We start from the raw sequence: 19,422 nt of genomic DNA on the forward strand, positions 1-19,422 counted from the left end.
TGATCCTGTGTACTTTTATGTTTTTGTGTATGTATATGTTTTTTTTTTTGCAGTCAATTTATATAAATGTTTGCTCATCTTGTTTTTTTTTTGTGTTTTGGGAGTCATTTTGTGTGTATTTGCCATTGTGTTTTGTGCGTTTACTTTGGGGACTGCACATTATTAGACCAAGGGTCACGTTTGGCCCCAGAGCTGCCGGTAACTGATCAAAGTGTCATCTTATACTTCTTCATGTGAGAGCAATGCCTCTCTTTCTCATTGTGTTCGTTTTGACCTGCTTGCCTGGGCACTGTGCCAACGTGCCTGTCAGCATCATCATTGTGACAGTTTGGCAGCAGCGTGCACCAACAGATCTCATGCAGAAGAGCTTGAGCCTAAAATGTAATGAGTAACACTAAAATGACAATTCATCATCGTTCATGAAAGCCCTCCAGAGTTCCTGACCTCACAAAGCACATCACCTCCTCCTCACCATCACTTTCTGAACCGACTGCTTTTCACATGAACTTGGATCATTTGGAATGAACCTGACTGTACTGGATGCTCATCATTAACAGTCCATGAACCCTTGTGACATTGAGGTGTCATCCATGTGAAAAGGTTGAATGTTTTCTCTCTTTTATGAGCTAAACATGCTAATCAGGCAAATACTAAAACACAACATTGAATGTGGGAGGAGTCAGGTGTTCCTTCAGTGCAGTGGTCGCTCTGAGGCTTCAACTCATTTTCCCAGCCTGTAAATATTACATTTTCTCAATATATATTCTATTTAACATCCTCTAACTAACAGATTTTTGCAAAATAAAAGCGATGTTTCTAAATGTCTATAAAGTATAAAAGTTCTTTGAACGTGGTTCCATTGAACGTTGTTTTTCGTAACTCCTGTGAAATCTCATCCCGCGAGACTTTGCTGCAGAAAGACGGATGTTCAAAACATCCTTATAACACTCTGTATTCCTTTGTTGTTTCATGTCTAATGTGGCACTAATAATCCTGGTCTCCTCCTTTGTCTACACGTACCACACCATGTTTTCTTGGAGAGAAGTGGTCATGTGACCAGGTACCTCACTATCTCTGACGTGTATTTGTGGAAAAAGTGTTTCCATGGCGCTTTTGTGACACATTTCAATATCGAAACATTAGAAATACCTCCTCATGAAAGCGTCAAAGCTTTTTAGAGATGTTTACCAGAGTTTATTGCGCTATTTAGATTTTGCGCATTTCCAAGGGTAATGGAAACCCAGCTTGTGTCCGCCTTTCTCTGGACGCCAGTGGAGAATAAAAGACTTATGGATGCTGCACATTGGCTCGTTTTGTGGTGACTTGCTGTCTTTTTATGGCACAGTAATTTCACACTCATCAGGGAAAAAATGTCCATACTAACTCCCAATTACAGGCTGCTGCAGAAGAATGTCTGCAGCTCAAATGATAACGTATGATTGGCTGTTTGGTGGAAGGAAGAAGCTGGCAACTCCACGACAAAAAGATCAGACACATCTTGAAATGGATATTTTTGGTTAAAGAATGAACTTTGTTGCTAAAGAAGTTACACATAGTCTTTTATTTCGTGGCAACTGGCTGGCATTGCTCTTATATGCACTACACTTAGAAACTCATCTGTTAGTAGAAGCTGTAACGGAAAGTATCACCTAGCTTCTAAACAAAATCTTCTACAGTAACACTGTTGCCCGCCTCCTTGTGCTCATTGGAAATGTTGCTCTGCAGGTTGTTTTAGTGATGACATAACTTTTTGTCACCTGCTTTCAGAGGAACTGTTGCAAACAAGCCCCTGCAAGCTCAAAGAGTATCTGAAATTCAACAGAAACACTGACGTCTTAATGTGAATCAAATACAATATCAATTGTTAACTATGTTGCCCATGTGAATGCAACTCTTATCATGGCAGGGTTGATTTGAGGGTCACATTATCAACTTTCATGTCAGCATTTATAATAATGACACATCCAAGCATTAACACAGGAAAGAACAAAGGGTTTCTTCTTGTCGGTTTTTGTTGTGGTTTTGTGTGTTTTTGGATTCATTTTGTGTATTTTTGTTTTTTGTATTTTATTGTTTTTTTTTTTTCCTTTGGGGCTGCACAGAACTAGACCTAGGAGTGCATGTGGCCCCCGGGTTGCCTGTTGCCTATTGGTGCTCCAAAGTATGGCCTATAGCTGTAATGAGATTACAGTGCAGATATCTGTAAGTGTGGCCTTTGGTCCACCAACAGGAGAAAGGGCCTCTTTGTGCTGGTTGCTCTTGTTTCCAAGTGCTTCTGTTTATGCAGCTGACAGTTCAGTCTACCAACCAGCGCATGCTGTCAGAACAAGGTGTTCAAGGTGTGTTTGTTTGGAATCTGCCTTCCAACGTACTGAACATCCTATATCTGTATTCAGAATCAGAAATACTTTATTATCCCAGAGAGGAAATGCTCATGTTACAGAGGCTCAAGAAATACTTCAAATAAAAGAACAAACACAAAAGAACAAAGAAGGAAACATACAGTACATGGTTAAGCAACCGTCAACCAAATAAAGACCAAAAACCAGAAAACACATTCACACCGTAGTAAAAAGTAAAATAAGATAATAGTAATAATAATCAAAAGAACAAACACCGTGGAAGAAGATAAATAAGAATAAGATAGATAAAATAATAATAAGACTATAAAAACCACAGATATATACAACAGTAATAATAATAACACAGATATATATATATATATATATATATATATATATATATATATATATATATATATATATATATATATATATATTCATTTATAATAACGTTAATTTCATTTATATATTCATTTATTTTACCCATGTCTGCATTTGTCTTTTTAGGTGGACATGATATGTAGTGCAATCTTTTCCTGACAAATTTGCATGTTTTTTTTCTGACAGAAAATAGGAAATCAATTGATACTGTTGCATACTTGTGACCTTCCCTAAGGACTTTATTAGAGGATAATACTTAAAAAGAAAAGGCAGTATTCTATTGTCTAATTACAACTGTCACTAGTCTTTATTAGGGGATAAGATGTAAAAAGAGAGGGCAGTGTTACACCTGAGTGGAAGAAAATAAAATTGTACAGCGGTTAGGGAGGACAGAACCATGTATTTAATTAGATCAAAAAGAAGGCCCTGCTTGTTTGTGTGACTTTTGAAAAGCTTTAAACCAGACAAAGGCAACTGGCGGCCCGGGGGCCACATGTGGACTAATTTTGTGCTGTCCTCAAAACAAATCCCCTTTCAAGAAGTTGGAAGGAATATAAAGCCCAACATAATACACAAGATAACTCCCGAAACCCACAAATGGACAGCAAATTGCACAAAGTACACAAAACACACAAAAAACTCCTAAAATACACAAAATGACTCATAAAACACAAAATGACAACAAAGACCGACACAACAACCACAACAAACAAAATGATTACGAAAACACAAAAAACAACACATTACAGAATAGCTCCAAAGAGGCACAAACTGAAAATACAGAAAGTGACCCCAAAAATGCACAAATTAACAACATAAATGCAGAAAATGACAGAAAAATACACACAATTGCAAGAACACAAAAAATAACAAAAACACACACAATGATTCCAAATACACACAAAATGACTAAAAACTGACTAAACAGTTGCCAATCCCTGCTTTAAACTCTGACTTTTTGCACTGTTTTTTCTGTTTCATCTCAGCCAGTGTTGAATATCTTTGAGAAAAAAAATTCCAGTGTTGTGTGATTTTCCTGCAGTATATGGAATATCGGAGAAATCCATTTGCGTGATAATATCAGTATCATCTAAGGGCGTGTGATATGACGATCTTAGACCGTGATGGTGTTTGATGACGATCTGCCAAAACACAGAGATGGTAGAACCAGCTCTGTCCCTCGCAGTACTGTCTGTACCATATGTCTGTGTGTCTCTAAAGTATTTTTTTCCTCAGTCACATCACACCATTTGCTAGTTAGCTTCATATCCCCATTAAGGAATGCCGTGGGAATCTCGTGACCCATGGGATTTCCGAAAAAATGCCAGCCTCTACATACGGACAAACCAAAAGACCAATCTGAGTGAGCTGTAGGCCGTGTCTTGGTTTGTTTGTCCACTCCCCTTTTGATCCTTAACTACGGAGCTGCTAATGAATGAGAAAGTGAGAGTTGGTCTCTAAAATAAACTCTACCTCTGTAATGGCAGAGGATGGATACCCGACCAATCCAAAAGGGAACCAACAATACCAACGGGCTCAAGCAGATATTTAGAAATAATTCTTGGTTTTGGATCAAACTTGGTCACAATGGGTTCTATTCTCCCATGCGCGTAAGTCAAAAATGTCGCGCAGTGGTGCTGTTTTTGGCTGTGTGCTATTCTCCCCCTGTACTTAAGTCAGTCGCTGCGCGCCTTCATCCCAGTTACGCACTCTGGGTGGAGCAGCCCTGAAATGTGGGCGTTCCCATTCAAATCTGGCCTTACGCATATTCTCCATCTGCTTAAGTCCTTTTCCTCCTACACGCTTCTGAACCTGGAATAAGTGTTGTGCCCCGATAAGGTGAAACATTATATTGCACTAGAAAAATGGACCTAGTGACAATTTAAGCCACACGGACTCATAATATTGCAGAAGAGACTCCTGGAAAGATTCTATCCAAAGTAACACTGACATGCTGTCATGTGTGGGAGGAGTCACACAAGCAAGCCAAAGGATTGACCATCAGCATTACTAATATGTTCATATTTACCAGTTCTAGATGGAACAAAATGTGTTACATTTCATTATATTTTACCCGTGTTGCCGACTCCTTGTCCTGGAAGGGGATGCATCGTGGAGCTTATTAGCTGTGGGCTGCAGCGCGCGCATCGGCTGCTGCTGCTAGTTACAATGAAACTCTAACAGACGTCAGACTGATATCCAACTATTTTAACACTGTGTACAACGTTAAGCCACAGTTGGATCACACTACAAGAGTAAATAACAAGTGAAACATTGATGGCAGATGATGATGTTGATGATGATGATCATTTCTGAATGCAGGAATGTAAGAAGTTAATAAAATCAGGCTTTCCACACAAACACACATTATTATGAGGGGGAAAAAAGAGATTTTAACTGTGCCTCGGGTAGAAAAATGTGTCCAATCCGCACCCTGCAATAATCCGATCAATAATCCGCTCAAATCAATCTGTTACATTGTTTATCAACAAAGGCGTTTCAAATTAAAAGTGCGCTTAGTCATTTTCACAGATTTCACTGTGATTTACAAGCATTGGGAAAACTCCTTGTTTCGTGATTTCTAGACAGCCCAAAAATAATGACGTAATGACCCAGTCCACCTCCTTTGCTTCAGACCACCTTCATTCATTGACTACGCGTGGTGGGTGTGTCAGGAGCCTGGGCAGGAGAGAGGCGCGTAAAAAAGCACTGAAGTCCAGATGGGAGAATAGGGCCCAATGTGCCTTTTGTGCTCCGTCTGTCGTATCTAAACACTTGTCGTGCTCAACTCTGGTTCTGTTACTGCTCTGTTGGATGCGGGCCACCTCCGACAGAAAAAAATTGGTCCCAATACAAAATTCAAAAGGCGAGAAAACAGGTGTTGTGCTAATCTAAGTCCCCCAGACAGAATAGGGGGACTCTGATAGAGAGGCAGTGCTTGATAAGAGCACTCTGTCCATACATGATAAAACAAGCTAAATTGTTTATCTGAATGTAAAAAAATGTTCAGAAATTACCCAGACTTAATTTATCTTTTATCCTTTTTAACATCTTTGATTTTCATTGGGGTAAATTGGTTCGTTTTATTGGTAAATAAACAAATCTTATGAGTTCTTAACTCTCGGGTTGGCCACGCCCAGAAAGAACTCATAAGGACACACGAAAGTGATCAGTAGATGCTTTGATACTTTGCTCATAAAATAACTCGCAGGGACATATCAAACGTCTTGGGACCTGGGATTCTCTTCTCCAGTGAGAAAAGCTGTCTGAATAAACAGAACCTTAACATATTAAAAACATATATCGTGAGGAACCCTGCAATCCCCAACCTTAGAACATGATAAAAAAATAAATATGGCACTTTCTCCATAATTGAAGTTGAATTAGTTTTCTTATTTTGCACAGATGATATTTTATATGGAATACATCCAGTGGGACATCACATTAAAAGGAGGCTTAATGGGTTAATTCCATTGAGAGATACATAATGAGATTTAAAATTATGTTAATAGGGAAGATATCCTTATCAATTACTATAGGAAATCAGATAGCAATGAAAAGTTAATATGGAATGTCATTTTGTGTGTTTTTGGAGTCATTTGTGCATTTTTACATTTACAATTTATGTTTTTTTTTAATTATCTTAATCCCTACTTGTCGTCCTTTTTTACTATTGTTACTCACCCATGTGTTCTTTTGTGTTTATCTCAGGTAAGTGTGTGAAGGTCCAGAGGAAGCAGGGTCTGGTATCAGGCTCAGATGGCAGCAACAAGCACTCCCCGAGCAACAAGAGGAGCCTGATTCCCAGCCCTGTGGCTCACCGCCCCTTAAGGGATCGCATCATTCATCTGCTGGCTTTAAAGCCCTACAAGAAACCTGAGCTGCTGCTGTGGCTGGAGAGGGAGCGAGCCACTCCAAAAGACAAGGCAGATCTCATCTCTGTACTGGAGGAGGTGAGCTATCTGTTGCTATGTCATCACTTTAACAACAAGTGATGAACATCCTCAGAAAAAGCTAAAACGGAAGAACTTGCAGCTCAAAGAACTATTTACGCATTCACTTACAACTTAGTGTTCGAAGAGAGTATCCTGTAGTTGTTGTTGGTTAAGTTTATTTCAAGCACATTTCCTGTGTTCTAAATTTCCGAGTATCCCACAGAAGTCATCCAGTCGAGCCTGTACCGCTGCTGGCAGCTGTAATTAGGACTTAGCTTTAATTATCTTTGGATGGGAAGATTGTGTTTTGACAGGAATGAGGTGGAGTTCAAGCAGGGATTTGACTATTTTTAGAAAGTGATTGGTTCGAGGAGAAATGCAGCAGCAGTTATATATAAAGCTGTTTCTAACAAAAATAAGCCAGGCCACCAAAACCAGCCTGTAGAGGATTTGCAGCCTATGATTTCACTATGCTTCTTTACTGTTTCCCTGATGGATTTCATAATCCTAACATTTGTTTTCCCAGGTTGGAAAACTGAACCCAAAAGACCAAAGCTTCTCTCTAAAAGACGAGCTCTACAGACACGTCAACAGGGACTGGCCTGGATATGTAGAAGAGGAGAAACAGCTCCTCCACAGGCTCCTCATCAGGTGGGACGTTCATGGGTTTGTGATGCCTCGTAATGACCAGATGCTCTTGTAGAATAAATCACAATTTATTTTTGTACTCTAGGTATGATAAGCTTTTAATGCAGTGGTTCTCAACAGGTCTCACCCTGGGACCTACATTTTGCCACGGTCAATTTTTTTTTAATTTAACCAACCAAATTTAGTTTTTCAAAAATAGCTGTTGAAAACACATGTATAATCTTTTATTTAAACAAATCTATACAATTTCCTGTGCAACATGCATTTCACAGCATGCCTGTCAAAAGAAAAGTTTCTTTCAAAATAAAAGACAAGTCCAACATGAGAGACACTAAGTATTTATTTATTTTTGACCAGCTGTCCGCGACCCACCGAGTACAGGCCCGTGACCCACTTTTGGGTCCCGACCTACCAGTTGAGAATTGCTGTTCTAATGTAAATGTGATATATTAGTTATGTCAAATGATTTATTGTATATTGTTTACAATATACTGGCGTCCTATCCAGAGGGGTTTACACTGCCTCATGCTCTATGTCTGCTGTGATAGGCTCCAGCATCCCCTGCTACTCTGTACAGGATAAGCAGGTAGAGATGATAAGATTTAATTTTATTATATAATGCTTAAATTTAAATAATTTCATTTTAAATTTTAAATTCTTTATTTTCATTTTAATGTAAAAATTACTTTTATAATGTATTCGTTTTACATTTATTTTTTTTTATTTTTATGATTTTTTTTTATTTGAATGTGTTTATATATATTTTTTTTACAATTTATTTTAAAATTGTAACTTTTTTTAAATTATTTATGAGTATGTATTTGAACCTTTTAGTCACACATAATACAGCCTGTTCATTAACGAGCGGCACTAGAAGACGTTGTGCCTCTGAGGCTTTCTATGATCATCAGATGTTACCAGACAACTTGTAACATATTTCCTTCTGTTCAATGTCAATGTTGTTTTATAGTGAACTTTAAAAAGTTGTAAGCTTAGTTTTCCACTGATTTTCACAGTTAGTCTAATTAGGTGAGTGCATTATTTAAATCTATTCTACCGAAAATCATTGTTTTTATTCAAAAGTCCCCTTTCAGTTAAAATGGTTAGTTGGGTGTCAGTCCTGGGTTTTTACCTCTCAGGGGTTTGTTTGGGGCTTCCATGACCAGGTAAATAAAAGAAACCATTAAAGAGTACGAGCATGAGAACAGAGTGTCCGTGAACTGATGTGTGCTGTGATCATTGTGAAAGGGGAGGGGCATAAATCTGCACAGATGAATCTCAAACACACACTTCAAAGCAGAGGAAAAGATTCCCTGCACTGTTGCCAAACTGCATTAGCACGAAAAGCTTTGCGTTTCCTCCTTTTAGCCCTTCCTCTGCCTGCCAGTAAACACAGTCACGTGCACGTGCTTCTTCTCAGGCATTTGTTGAAAAAAGTACAGGTCCACCCCCCCTGTCTTTTTCAATCCTCTCTTCACAAAACAAACACTTTTAGTTCTTGTTGACTTGTGTGTGTGAGAAAACCTATTGCTACGTTTGTTATTTGGACTCTGTTGCTCCTGTTGTTAATGTGTAAAGGCTCTGAACTGGACTCATTGGGACCAGACGATGATTGAGGGGCTTGTGTGTGATCCCACTGGGGGAACATTTAGTCGTGGCATTTGTTTGAGGAAGAAGCTGTAGGAAGCAGATTACCAGGAAAGTGAGTTAAGTCTGACACAAGCTAAATGTGCTGTTATTGTTTCCACCACTGGACTCAGTCTGTGTTGCTGTGATTCCTATCGACACACACGGAAACACCAAAAGCTGCAGTTTACAGTTCTTCCCTGTTTGTCGCTTTTCTGTTCAAAGTGCAGGTTTTATGATGAATAATAGTTGCTCATTGAATTTCCCATCATTTCCCACTGCAACCAGTGTCTTGAAATACACTAGGGTCTGTTTTTGAGTCATCTTGTGTGTCTGTAATTTTGTGTATTTTTCTGTGTTTGTCAACTAATTTTTTCAGTTTTTTTTTTGTGTATTTTTGATGTTTTGTGGAATTTTAATTTAGTGTAATTTTAGTTTTTATTTGGAGTCATTTTTGTAGTTTTGTCAATTTTGTGTCATTCTGTTTTCTGTACTTTTGTGTTGTTTTAATTTTTTTGTGGTCATCTTTTGTCTTCAGAGTCACTTTGTGTATTTTTGTTGTCATTTAATGTGTTTTTGTGTATTATTGTTGTCATCTTGTGTCTTCGGTGTCACTTATCCTTTTGTGTATTTTTTTTTCTTATTTTTTTGTCATTTTGTGGGTATTTTATTGCCGTTTTGTGTGTTCATGGTCATTTTGAGGGTTTTTTTTCTCTGTATTTTTCTGCTATCTTTTATTTTTTTTGTTGTTTTATTTATTTTGGGGGCCACACAAAATTAGACCAAGGGCCGCATGTGGCTCCAGGGCTGCCACCTGCCCATGTCTGACTTACTTACATTCTCTTCCTGTTTAACTAAAGGTGCCGTGTTCATAATCTCTCCACAGGAAACTCCAGCCACTCCATAGCAGCCTGCTTAGGAGTCCCCAGTCCAACCAGTCATCCCACAAAACCCCTGATGACTCTCCATCACATCTCAGTCCTGCAAAGAACCTCTCTGTGGTAAGTGCTCACCTTGGATTGTATTTTCCCCCAAAACCTTTTCACGGAGGATGAGGAATGCCTGAAAACACATCTGACATATTAGGATGCTGTGAAAAGAAATCCAAAGCTGCATCCTGTAGCTCTCGATCTAAGCACACTTTAACAAACGCAATGTAGTTCACACACCAGACATGGAAGACTGGCAAATAATTCTGTGGCCACCAAAATCAAAAGCACAATATGGTTCCAAATGACGTAAAAAAAAAACCCAATGAGAATAATAAACAAAATGACTCCAAAAAATGCACAAAACAACAAAAACAAACAAAAACTCAGAAAATAAATCAGAAAAAACACAAGACGACTACAATTAAACAACTGTAAAATATACTAGATGACAACAAAAACACACAAAACTACACAAAATGACACAAAAAAAGCAAAATGAAAGAAAATATACAGAATTACAACTAAAATTCACAGAGACCTGTTGTTCTATCCTGTGTTAATGCTGATCCTGAGAACATTTTAATGCCTCTCGCTGTGCTTGACGTTGCCCATCCCATCTACTCACTGAGCTGCTTTCTCCTCCTACAGAAACGCCCGCTGGCTTTGGACCCTTCCAACCTTCAAACCCCTAAAAAGCAAAGGCTATTGGACCAGCCTGCCACACACACAGACTATGGCGCCAATGGGTCACAGAATCCCTCAGTTAACAGAAACTCTGGTCTACAGAAGAAGCTGGAGTTTGACAGAACTACTAATCATCTCCTGGGAAGCCCAAACGGCCTATGCTCACCACACAAACTCAGTGGCTCGTCCACTATTCCCAAAGTGGAGAGGACAGGACTGGCTCCCACTGCACCCAGCCCCAATCCCACACACAATAGCCCGTCCCTTTGCACTGACCAGCAGCTCGCCAATGGGCAACATAAAAAGAAAAGGTCCAAGAAACACAAGGAGAAGGACTGGGAGCGTTTAAAACCAAACTGGAGAGAAACCAGCCCAGACCTGAAGCAAAACCAGGAAAATATCAAAGGTAAAAGGCAACGCAACGATCCCACACCTCCACTGGTAATTACTCTGCTGGGTTTCTCTGTGTTTGCAATTGGCCAAACGCTGCAAATAATAATCTAATCTATTGGATTTTATATAGCGCCTTTCATAGACACTCAAAGCGCTTTACATTGCATTATTCTTTCACTCCACACACAGTGGGGGTAAGCTACTATTGTAGCCACAGCTGCCCTGCAATGCTTCCATACTGCGCCTTTGGCCCCTCTTGACAATGTCAATAAGAGAGTGCTTACAGCACTTTCGAGCAGCAATTTTAACATTTTACATTTTTTGAGCAAATGATTGATTTAATGTATTGACCTATGAGGCCTACAATATGTCTTTATCTGATTTTTTTATTTTTTATTTTTTTTAAATGTCTCCAGCAGCTTTAATTTGTGGAATAATTTTAAGAAAATTGCAGGATTCTGCAGAAGTTGAGACTTCTTTCAACAATTAGAAATGCACAGTGACTGCCATCATGTGATATTAGCATGGGGAAACTGTGAGCCCTGCACATATTGTGGAGTTTCATTGATTTTGTATAGTTGGAGTGACTGAGATATCTACAACTGAATCAGTTGGTAATTTACACAGTGATTCATGTTTGATACATAGGACATATATTATCTGAGTGCAAAATAAAAACACACTGGCCTTGATATGACTTGTAATGTCACACTAGCACCTGTTTACATGGATTTATGTTTCTCTTGACTACAGATCATGATGCAGAGAAAACATCCGTCAGCCGAAGCACAGAACAACTTCCTGACTATTTAATGTAAGATCATAATGTGTGGCCAAGGGTCTGTCTTTGTAGGGTGAATGGTTTTTATTTGGAAGTGCAATGCAAAAAATGATCACTTCTGCATAGTGTATGTCATTTTGTGAGGTTTTGTCAGTTGTTTTGTGTATTTTCTGTAATTTTTTTGGAATTGTGTAGTCATTTTGTGTGTTTTTGGATTTATATTGTGTATTTTTTTGTCGTTTATTTGCTTATGTTCTCATTTTGGATGCTTTTGATTCATTTTGTGAATTCTTGTATTTTGGTTGTCGTTTTGTATTTTTTCTAGTTGTTTCTTAGTCATCTTGTGTGTTTATGGATTTGTCTTGTATGTTACTGTTGTAATTTTGTGTACTTTTCTCTCATTTTGCATGTATTTGTTTTTTTGTTTTTTAGTAATTTTGTATATTTTTGTGTTTTTTGTAGTTTTGTATATTCTCTCATTTTGTGTTCATTTATTTTTTTGGCTTTGTGTTTTGTTATTTGGTGTTTTTTCTTTGTGTTTTTGGATTCAATTTGTGTTTTTGTTGTCATTTGGGAAATTTTACAGGTGCTAATTGTCTTGTGTGTTTTTTGTTACTGATTTTGTGTATTTTTGTTTTCATTTTTTTCTATCAGTTTTTGTGTTTTTGGAGTAACATTCTGTATTTTTCTTGGGGGACCACCCCAAATTAGACGGAGGGCCACATGTGGCCCCTGAGCCGCTATTTGCCCACATCTGCTCAGGAATATTAAGGCTGTGTTTGATGTTAATGGTTTGTGTTGTTAGGCAGAGAGCGTCGCTGAAGGCTTGCGTTCAGCCTTTAAACACTCGTATAAACAGAGGAAAGCATTAGGCATGTCCAAATAAGCTTCACAAGGCTTCACTGAGAATGACTTGGAAAACAAATTATCTTATGTCTTTCATTTATACATCTGCTCAACACATCATCTAGTGAAGTCAAAGATGTGTCAAACACATACCGCCATCTACTGGGAGCAATGGGAAGTCAGGGCTCAGATTTTAAAAGGAAGGAATAATCTTGCTTTGTATTAAATGTGATGATTTATTTGGGTTTCGTGTAGAAAATATTGCCCCATAACAACACTGGAGCAGCGGGAACAGTACAATGAAGACTTCTGTGCCGAGTACGATGAATACAGAGTACTTCATGACCGGATCGGGTCCATCACAGAAATGTTTGTTCAGTTGGGTTTAAAGATCAACACACTCTCCCCAGGAACTCAAGAGTACAAGGTACTGAGTGTTATGAGTATTTTCTGTAGCTGCACAAGAAGAGAAAAAAGCCTCAAACTGACCATGTATGAACTTCTCTTCTGCCCTATTTTTAGATCATGGAAGACCAAATCCTACAAAAGTACCACAAGTATAGAAAAGTAAGGACCGTTTTAGATGTTGTTTACGTTCCAGCTGCTTTAACTGCAGCTTACAGTATCTTAAATGTCAAGCCAGAACAGTTTAATGAGTGAAACCTGCTTTTGTTCACTTGCAGAAGTTCCCTGGGTACCGGGATGAAAAGAAGCGATGTGAATACCTACACAAGAAACTGTCTCATATCAAGGGCATGATCACTGCTTACGACCGTTCACAGCAGCTCTGCTAGTAACTGGCCCCGCCCTTTAAGTGGTGCACTACAACTGGACTAAAAGACTTCTGAACAGACCCAAAGACTGCACAGCCGGGTCGCCCTGTTTCTGAGACACAGATCACTTTACACGCCGGGGTGAAGCTTTCTTTCCCTCATGTGAGCTGAGACCACTGACTTGTGATTACACATTAGCCTTTATCGCAGAGGATGTCAACGTCGATGACAAATTGGACGGCTGGATTTTGATTTGTTCTGCTGTATAATGTTTAGGTAGTAGGAGAAAGCCAAACGTATCTCATCAGAACTGAGCAAGTGTTGATTCTCCAGTTTTAAAGTGATGGTACAATCAATCAATCCTATGAGAAAATAGAGGCTTTGAAAGTCTTTATATTTAACCACAAAAAGAGTTACATTTCTTTTGTTCAATTTAATTACAGAAAAAGATGACATGAGGATGGTGACATATTTAAAAACAGCAACACAGGCTGTGTTCGAAATGGCATACTCCATACTATGCGCTACAAACTCAATGAGTATTTACTGTCTACTATACTATAAGTATGGTTAGGAGGATTAGGATGATGAGCATTCCCACTGAAATATACTTCCAAGTTTCCCAGGATGCATTTCAAACCTAGAACTACAAAAACCTGAAGCAAACTGAGGCTAAATATTTTTGTTGATTCTCCACCTTTGATGGACAAAAACATTTTAAGTGAGAAAGTGACCAAGTAGAATATCAACATGTGCTCATTTGATCCATAAAACTCACTGAAGCACATTTATTACCAGCATTTCAGATATTTTTGGAGAGCCGTCATTGGCTACTGACAAAACATCTGGTTAACTTCAAAACCAGAGCCCTGTTTACTAAAGGGTTCAAATCTAATACAAGAGAAGAAGAGATTCTTTTGTTTTGAAAAGAGGAAGTTTGACTTTCATCTTGAAGTCAGTCCCAGGATGATTTTACATTACGCTCGCAATGCATCATGGGTCGGTTGAGTATGACTAGTGTGCCCACTGTGCATACTTAATAAATGATATAGTTAGATATAGTATACATTCAGGTATTTCTTGCGTACTCCATCTTTCCATACTATCTAATGTGAACGCACTACATACTCATTTTGACGTCAGGCTAAGTATGAGTATGGTGTTTTGAACACAGCCTTGGATGTTAAGTTTCCAGTTGCATCTGATTTAGCTGTCGACATTTTCAAAAGAAGATTTTTATAGCTGCTATCGTCCATTTTCATTTCTACACCAAAATGATCCATGGCATTACTGTAGCATCTGCTTTAGCCACATGTAGCCCACAGACCCAGGAACAAGTCACCCCCCTCCGCTAATTGAAATTCAACAAATTAACAAATTGTGCAATAATATGAAATACATCTGGAAAAGGGGTGGAGTGCCTTCTTCCAGTCAGGGATGAGATCCTGCCCCAAGTGGAGAAGTTCAGGTACCTTGTTCAGGAGTGAGGGGAGGTCGACAGGGGGATGAGTGCTGCGTCTACAGTGATGTGGACCGATCCCAGCCGAGCAGAAAGATAAAGAGCTCGACCATGGATAAGCGGCAGAAGATGGATGGAAATTAAAACAATGAATAAATAGATAAATAACCAGAATTTATCTAATCTGTGGAGAGCAGAATGATGGTGGAATAAATTCCCTGTAAATTTAGATTGGACATTTCCATAATAGACCTTTAGATCGTGACCCAGAGTTTGAGAACTTCTGGCCTAAAATGATCTATTTATTAGGTTCTAACCACAACACATATTAGCAGCTTACACAAGTATCAAAGGCCCAGATTATATTCCTGCTGTTTACGTTGTTAGATAGTTTAATCTTTACGTTCCATAGGAGCTTGCAGGGCTCATCTATTTAATTTGACTGCTTTGTGTTTTATATCTCCATAATGTACATTATATAGTTGCCTTAAAGTGAACGATATAACATCTTTGAATGGTTGGTGATGAAGGAGCAGCATCATTATGGACTGCTTAAAATAAGTGTTCACAGCAACCACCTTATCTTTTCTTTCTCTTTTTTGCCTGAAGCCAGTTCCAGTAATCATATGATCAGACATAGAGGAAACTTGCTGCCTTCACACATCATACCCTTTCATGGTTTTTGTCTTAAAACCTCTGTCACTTTTACATTTTGTATCTGCAAGCTATAGTTTGGAGTTAAGTTTTCTGTCTTTTAGTTTATCATTGACTTTAATTTGCCTGTTTTAGCTTCCTGTGTCCTGGTTTTAACCCTGTCATGAATCATGCATCAATCTCAGTAGACAGAATCTCTTCAGCAATTTATACAACAGACTCGGACACATTAGCATCTGTTTTTTCACTCAAACCGTGTTGTTGATATAGTGTTTCGAAGGACTTTAAACATGCAGCTGTTAGTCCTGGCACATGAAAAGCACTGATGCCAACTGAAAGCCCAGAAAGTGTTTATTTTCTGTATTATTTTTAGATGTAGTGCAGCAATGCACTGTCATGCTGAACTCATCTTAATACATTTTGATCAAATGAGCTGAATGAAGGTGCCTGATTCGACTGGATCACATGTGTTGCTTTGGTACAGGATCAAAAATCCAGCAAACGCCTCAACTTTAGACACAGAAGTGCATTTAACAACATCCATTCCTCAGCAGGTACGAAAACAAACGTTTGAACTTATTGCAACAGGATGCAACAAACCACAACAGCGATAACACAAGATTGCGTTCAAAATAATGCTTCCGAAATACTGTTTTTGTATTATTGTGACGAATATGCATCATGTGTGGAAGAAATATCTAATGAAAAACAAGAATGGAATTTGGACTTAGTGTTTGTGCAAAGGTGAAAACTCACGACTCTCCGAGTGTTGTCTGTTGTGAAACTTTAGGAGGAGCTGATTACTACTGACAGTGCCTTTTCATTCAGAAAGCAGAGAGACTCTGTCTGTAGTCCCTGGTATCTGGGCCAAACAAACAACCAGCAGTATTTACACAAGTGTAGTTTAACACTGTTGACGCTCTTTAAAGTGCTTTGATCTGTTTTTAAGTGCTTATGAGAAGCTTTGTATATGCAGAAACTAAACTAGTACAGTTGTGTTTAAGTGCGCTTTCCATGGTGGGAAACTTGGGCTTTGCAAATGCAAAATCAATTCAGGTGCAGTTTGTTTGCTCGTGTCCTTATCAGTTGGAATGGCCTAGATTTTGGTATGATTTTTTAATTTTATTTTTTATTTCACAGCTTACAAAACTGGTAAATTGGTACTGTGCTACAGAGAGGAAAAACAAGCTTGTTTCTGCTCTAAATCACTGCGTCAGATCGACAGAGAAGAAGATTATTTATTGCTTTGTGTGTTTCATCTTTCCTCTGTATGCTCGGCATTTTCACTACTAAAGTCTCCTGAAAGGGAAGTTGAGTATTTTGTTATCGTCAAGAAAATCTTTCCCAAAAAACTGTATTCTTGTCTCATTGGAAGTGAACATTAAAAGCTATTTTCAAAGCAACGAGGTGCCATTCCATTTGTCCGCTAGATGGCAGTATTACATTGTCAGCAAATGTTGGTCTGACCTAAACATTTCCCATTATGCAGGAGTGTCAAACTCATATTAGTTCAGGTGCCTCAATACAAACCTGTTTGAGTTCAAGTAGGCTGCAGATACTTAGTGGGAAAGGAGGAATTTCAACATTTTTATGTTCTAGTTTGATATCCATGTATAACAGATATATACAGTATTTAAGGCCCTACAATATTCAAGCAATTATTGACAGATAACAGTCAGGGTTAGAGTCAATTACATTTTTCAGTAACAATTATTTTTTCAATTACCCATGTTCAATTATGATTACAGTGACCAGCATTTTTTTCAATTACAATAATTTTTTTATCCTCAAAGTCAATTGCAATTACGTCCTCAATGACTAAAGTTCAATTACAATTAATCACATTTTCTGAGCCTGAAATAAATAACTTGATAAAAGTTCATCTTTCTCTTGTGTTACCTTTCTGTTAGCATCTCCTATGATAACGGGGCCTAAATCAGCTGAAAAATACACTAAAAACACATATCTAACATCTAATTTACAGTATTTCCTATCTCTTGATAACCTTGTTAGGCTTCCTCATCAACAAAAATATAGGTTTTAATATTTTTGGTGTGGGCGTCTGAGTCTTTTCTGTGTCGGTAAACCCCTGGATTTAAATTTTTTTTAAATGATAAAATGTGAAAAAGCTTGATATGAAACACATTCTAATAAGTATGTACTACATCTGTGTAGAACTGTAACATGGTTCCCCACTTTTGTGTTGAATTATAATTTACAATTTTTATAGAATTTTCATGGTAATTACAATTATAAAGTAAATTATCTGAACTCAATTTCATTACAATTACAACAGCAACAGATTTTTAGAATTACAATTAGGCCATAATTGTAATTAATTATAAATTACGTGATTAAAATTAGAATTGACCCCAACCCTGTTATCAGTGCTGGATCTTACCTTAAAAAATATCTAACATTGTGATCAGATTTGGTGTAATTCAAGGCAATTTAAAGATTTTAGAAGACATGAATGGTCTTTCAAACATTGGAATTAGATTGTGATTAAAATGATTGCAGTCACGTGATGAAGGCACAGTCCCTGCAAATAATGTGGAGTTTCATTGCATTTGTGTATTTAAAGGGACAGAGATTATCTACTGGTAAATTACACAATGCTTCATGTTTTGTCATTTTCACTTTCTCCTCCGGATCCAGTATTGGAAACCGAGGCCTGATTAGGGCCACAAGCCTTGAGTTTGACACTCAAGGCTTGTGGCTTGTGAATTATTGATCATGGAGCTGTTATAAAGTCTATATTCTGACACTTTGGGAACCTAAAATCTGCTGTGGCAGTAAGACTACTCTAACTAATCTAAACTGCTTTGTGAAACACAAAAATCACACACACACACACACACTTATAAAGGACAATTTCATTTTCCTGATATATTATTTTCTTATCCAAATTGTTAATGGTTTTCAATACACAATAATACCACGAGCCATAGAAAAAAGTACCTCCTATTAAACATCACTTCTGAAATTACAAGAAAATTAAAAGTCGACCCTTTCAGAAAGTTTCTCTCTAATCAACCTAACAAAGGGAAAGTGCACATTTTCAATTAATCTCAGTCTTTCTGCAAATATTGCAGTTTAGTGGATGGAACACGTTTTCTAAATCTCTCCAGATCATCATTGATCGTGGCCACTACATATTGTCAGTAGCATCAGCATGCAGACGTGATCCTCCCCACTTTTATTATAAAAGCATGCTTTGATGTACTAAGTAATCCTTCTGGCTCCACTAGAAGCAAACAGGTTTGTTCCAGTCTGGCGTATATTTCCAACATTTGTCCTCAGTTACCAGACCTATTGTGTAAAGGTTGGAATCTTGAAGTGGATCAACTTCCCTTTTGCCTGCAGTGTTAAACATTGATTTTCCTTGTGCCTTATCTTGTTTATTTCATAAATATGGACAAACAGCAACAATTAGAGCAGTAATTTAAATGTTATACGGTTGGTGAATAAACAGTTAAAAGGTAAATATCTTTAAAACAAATCTAAAGAAATATTGCAAATTTTTATAAAATGTTCATTTCATTTAAATTTTCTGTAGTCATACTTTTTTATTAATGCCGTTATTTTTATTATCAATTATATTAATAATAAAAATATTTACAGAAGTTATTTTCATCACTACTGTTGTGATTATGATAGCTCATCTTTAACCTAAATAAAAAAAAATAAAAAACTTTAAACTTAATATTGGCCATCTTCTATTTTAGTGACAATTACACCTTTCAAAATAATATTTTAGAACAAATCTATAAAGATTATTTAGTGTCAGCTACTCACATTTTGTCACATAAGGTACAAAAGCTGCAAAATGCACCTCTGTCTGGATAAAGCACAGTCATAATGAAACCATTTTCAAAGGAATTCTGGTCAGAATAAATGACACAAACACACAGCAGTAAAATAATTGCTCCCTTTCTAATCAGTGTATTCATTTCAGGCTGATAGAA

The 19,422-nt window shown here is 37.6% G+C and overlaps 1 protein-coding gene across 2 annotated transcripts in view; it reads left to right on the plus strand.

Annotated features, from left to right (window-relative positions):
- Positions 1-13,936, plus strand: part of LOC114465486 (RNA polymerase II elongation factor ELL) — a 40,867-nt gene extending 26,931 nt beyond the window's left edge. For both annotated transcript variants that reach the window (XM_028450525.1, XM_028450524.1), the window contains 8 exons: positions 6,435-6,676; positions 7,185-7,309; positions 9,819-9,933; positions 10,513-10,954; positions 11,695-11,755; positions 12,824-12,995; positions 13,091-13,135; positions 13,252-13,936. In XM_028450525.1, the coding sequence (XP_028306326.1) occupies positions 6,435-6,676; positions 7,185-7,309; positions 9,819-9,933; positions 10,513-10,954; positions 11,695-11,755; positions 12,824-12,995; positions 13,091-13,135; positions 13,252-13,362 (1,313 nt within the window). In that variant the 3' untranslated portion in view covers positions 13,363-13,936. The remainder of the gene's footprint in view (positions 1-6,434; positions 6,677-7,184; positions 7,310-9,818; positions 9,934-10,512; positions 10,955-11,694; positions 11,756-12,823; positions 12,996-13,090; positions 13,136-13,251) is intronic.
- The last annotated feature ends 5,486 nt before the right edge of the window (positions 13,937-19,422 follow it).

This window comes from Gouania willdenowi, chromosome 6 (assembly GCF_900634775.1).
Source record: "Gouania willdenowi chromosome 6, fGouWil2.1, whole genome shotgun sequence".
NCBI lineage: Eukaryota > Metazoa > Chordata > Actinopteri > Blenniiformes > Gobiesocidae > Gouania > Gouania willdenowi.